This window comes from Limulus polyphemus, unplaced genomic scaffold (assembly GCF_000517525.1).
Source record: "Limulus polyphemus unplaced genomic scaffold, Limulus_polyphemus-2.1.2 Scaffold391, whole genome shotgun sequence".
Classification (NCBI taxonomy): domain Eukaryota; kingdom Metazoa; phylum Arthropoda; class Merostomata; order Xiphosura; family Limulidae; genus Limulus; species Limulus polyphemus.
This window is the reverse complement of record NW_013666001.1, coordinates 116,082-119,944: the sequence shown is the minus strand read 5'-3', so window position 1 is coordinate 119,944 and position 3,863 is coordinate 116,082. Positions and strand designations below refer to the sequence as shown.

General features: G+C 28.7%; 1 protein-coding gene across 2 annotated transcripts in view; it reads right to left on the bottom strand.

The window, feature by feature from the left end:
* LOC106457915 (RNA-binding protein 39-like) overlaps window positions 1-3,863 on the bottom strand; it is a 74,320-nt gene that overhangs the window by 15,785 nt on the left and 54,672 nt on the right. For both annotated transcript variants that reach the window (XM_013917362.2, XM_022383993.1), the window contains exon 9: window positions 1,267-1,332. In XM_013917362.2, coding sequence (XP_013772816.1) covers window positions 1,267-1,332 — 66 coding nt within the window. The remainder of the gene's footprint in view (window positions 1-1,266; window positions 1,333-3,863) is intronic.

Here is a 3,863-nt window from a genome sequence, read left to right as displayed (position 1 = left end):
AAAATTAGTAGTATCAAACTATAATGACTTTAAAACGAGTACAAAGAGGTCATGTGGTCAGTCAAATCAACCTAGTCTGTATTGAGAGAGTTAAAAGTACTTATATATCATAATCCTGAATCATTAACTGTAGAAAAAAATATTATATATCAAAATACTTTTTTTTCAACAGTAAATGACAGGAATATATTTAATTTTTTTGCATTTCCTGAAATTTAATACTGATATCAACATCAATCCATCAGTTTTTTTGTACATGCGGAATGGTCAATCTGAGAAAAAAAAAACCTAACAACAAAAATGTTTCTTTTTGTGAGAATTTCAGGAAAAAAACAAGACTTCTTCTATGAACTGATAGAAAGAAATATTTGGAAAATAAGAGCATAAATGGAAAAACACATAAACAGATGAACAGGTTAGAGCATATATTTGTTGCTGTTCAGTTTATATTTCTATATATATTTTCATGTCAGTGTTATATACATGCATGATTTTATCACACCATATCAAATAGATTGATTTGAATTGAATATCTCTTCTTTGACACTTCTTACAGAATGATAACTGTAAAAAAGCACTCATTTTGGTAATGGTCTTTTCTTGCACTCAGTGAAATGACAAAGAACTGTGGCACACAGCAGAGAAAATTCCCATGGCTACTTAGCAAACCTGTTGCACTTTATTGTGCTCAAATCGTCCATTGCATTGAAACCCAAACAATTTTGCCAACAAGAAGAAGAAAAGTACTTTTTTTACTTAAAATGAAAAGCAACTTGGACTTGAACTATTCAGAGTTTGAGTGCAAATAACTACAATAAATAGATAACATGTTTTTATTAGAATGACTTTATTAAAATAATGTCATTCTTTGTATACAAGATACTTATTATCTTTAACAAAATCTTACCAGTTTTTGTTAGGACACGTTTTGAAATCTTAGAGTTACCATATGTATTGTTGCACATGTCTCATTCTCCAGTCAGGTTCCCGCAAATTGCACGAGACCAATGTGAAAGGGTTAAGACACAATGAGACATGATAAAGTTTGAACATATTTTGAATATTTGTTTAGGATAAACTAGATAAGCAATATATATTATTAACATATTACCACAGAACACCTGGAAGAACAAAAAAACTTGACACACTGATGATTTAAAGTTAGAAAAAAAAATGCTTTCTGTATTGAAATGGTTTCAAGTGAGACAAGAAAAAAAGCACCATCCTCTGTATATTGAACGATGAAAAATATTGAAAGTTGCTTACTGTAATGAATCCATAACCTTTAGATCTTCCTGTCTCTGTATCTCTGATGAGTTCGACTTTTTCAATCTGAGAATTAAAAACTATATATGAAATATATTTATATACACTAATCACATACTAAATCAAGACTTGAACTAAAACAACATTCACAAATGTGTAACAAATATGTAAAAATAGTTCACTACAGATGACTATGTTGACAGCTTCAGCAGTAGTTTTATTGTTTCACTTCCAGACCTTTCAAATCTTGAAGCATTAGAAGATTTTAAACTTCATACATCACATTTAAATTTAACTGAAGCCTGTGAAACAAATCTCCAGCATTACTGATCAGAATTCAGGTCTTCAACAATACAACTTTAAAACTAAAAACACAATAGTAAGTGAGAATATGTAAAAAGGCATATTAACTCTGATGCTTTGGTTTCTATACATACATTTAAACCTTTAACCTTAAACCTTATGTGTACAGTTGGGTCAAAGTGCATGTCACATCAATTTTAGAGTTATATTCAAAATTTAATTAAAAACTTTTATCAATATGTCAGTAAACTAGGAATCAAAACATAGTTTCATAATTCAAGTTTTACTATTATACAATATGAAATATTTAAATAAATTCACAGTCTTCCCTTTTCTGTATCAGGACACTTCTTTGCTCAAAATTACCCATTTTAGATTTTCTTTATCCCCTTGTATGATATTCAAGTTTAGTATAGATATAGCTAAGCTATAATATATACTTATAGCCTCCTTTGTGCATAACTAACACCTAAATAAGAAAGGCATTCACATGCTATCCTCTTCTATCACAAAAAAAAAACTGAATAATTCTCTTTGACATTTTCTTTTGGAATATTCATAACCAATAGAAAGAGAAGATTCTACATTTCTGCTTTCTTTGAGGTTAATTCATTCTATTTGGTACCAGTTTCTTTAGTTTACTATTGTGGAAACTAGTTTGACCAGCTAATAGAATTTTTAACCTATTTATAGCTTAGTTACAAAGCTAATTGAATTATAGTAGTTTTTGGAACATCCTATTTTTTGTGCATGATAACATTTTGAATTCTAAGTTGCATATCTGAAATAAATGATTTCATGTACTACCAACACTATTACAGAAAAGTAAGGTTAAGGTTCAATCTTTTGCAACAATAAATTAACACCCACATTTAAGCATTAAATAAACAATTCACTCATTATACCACAAGCACATAAGAAGGAATAGCTGTATAATTTCAGAATGCATGTCATTAATTCAATCATTTGTTTATACAACGTTACCCCTTCATAAATGGCTTACCATGCTGAGAGGGCCTAAGTACAACTGTAAAGCAATAAAACAAAATGACCCCAGATTTGAAAAATCTTTTAGCTTTGACTGTAAGAATAAAGTGTGTAATTGTGTTACAATTTGCAGTCTTTCTGTAAAGAAAAAAAAGAAGGTAATTTAGATTTATTTCATAACTTTCAACTATTATCCTATATTGTCGATTTTCCTAAACTGTTAGTGAAGAGAATATAACACTCAAAATATAGTTTTACTGAAAAAAATAACTTTTGATATTCATTTAGAAGGTTCCACATGTCATGTAAACAAAATATTAAAATTGTATGAGGAAAAAAAAATTTATTATTAACATGAAAATCACCTTGCACTCAGACTAGTCAGTGTCAGTCAAACTGACTCATAATACACAAACAAATACTTTACTAAAAATGTGATATTTTGTGTACAACATGCTTACCAAATTTTGTGAAAATACACTTAGTAAATTTGGAATTATAGTAAACAGGTGTTGATGCAATGCACCAATGCCTTTCACACAGGGTTATAAGATATTCTACTATAAGGTTAATAATCTTTATCTCTGTTATGAGGTTGCTCACATTTAAAAAGGTAAAAATTTACTTTTTATAAACACAAATAAACTTTTAAGAGAATTAAATTAAGTCAACTTTCTGATAATTTAATATAATCACAACTACATACACCTAAAACAATTATCAAAACATTCTGTCAAAATCAAGATAAGCACAAAATATTCTGGTCAGAAAGCATATGTCATGGTATACATTATAAGTCATCGTTTTATGTATGCATTAATTAACAAATTGAAATGGTAAGCTCTACATTGTATACTATTTGATAATAAACATGAAAAAACTAATTTCACCTTGTCAATCTATGCTTCTCAGCATTATACACAATGTAATATGCTATCTCATTCTACCATTACCATTACTTACTACAAATGCAGCAAAGGCATGATACACAAAACATTTGTAAAACTCAAATGTTTCACAAAAAATCCCACAATCTAAAACTGATGAGATGATTCTCATGATGCCCCAAAGGATCAATGAACTCCACGAGGCAAAAGGAAGGTCTACTAGATATTAATTAAATTATAAATATATCAATTCATGTGAATATGACTGAAAATTTTCATTTTTTTCTGAAAAGATGGTGTCTATTTACTTGTGACCATGCTGTGTATATTAGTTTTATTATTCTAAGTTAAAACCACTGTTATCTAGTAAGGTACAAACCAAGTGTTTCCTGCTAAAACAGTATTTTGCCTAAGATTATA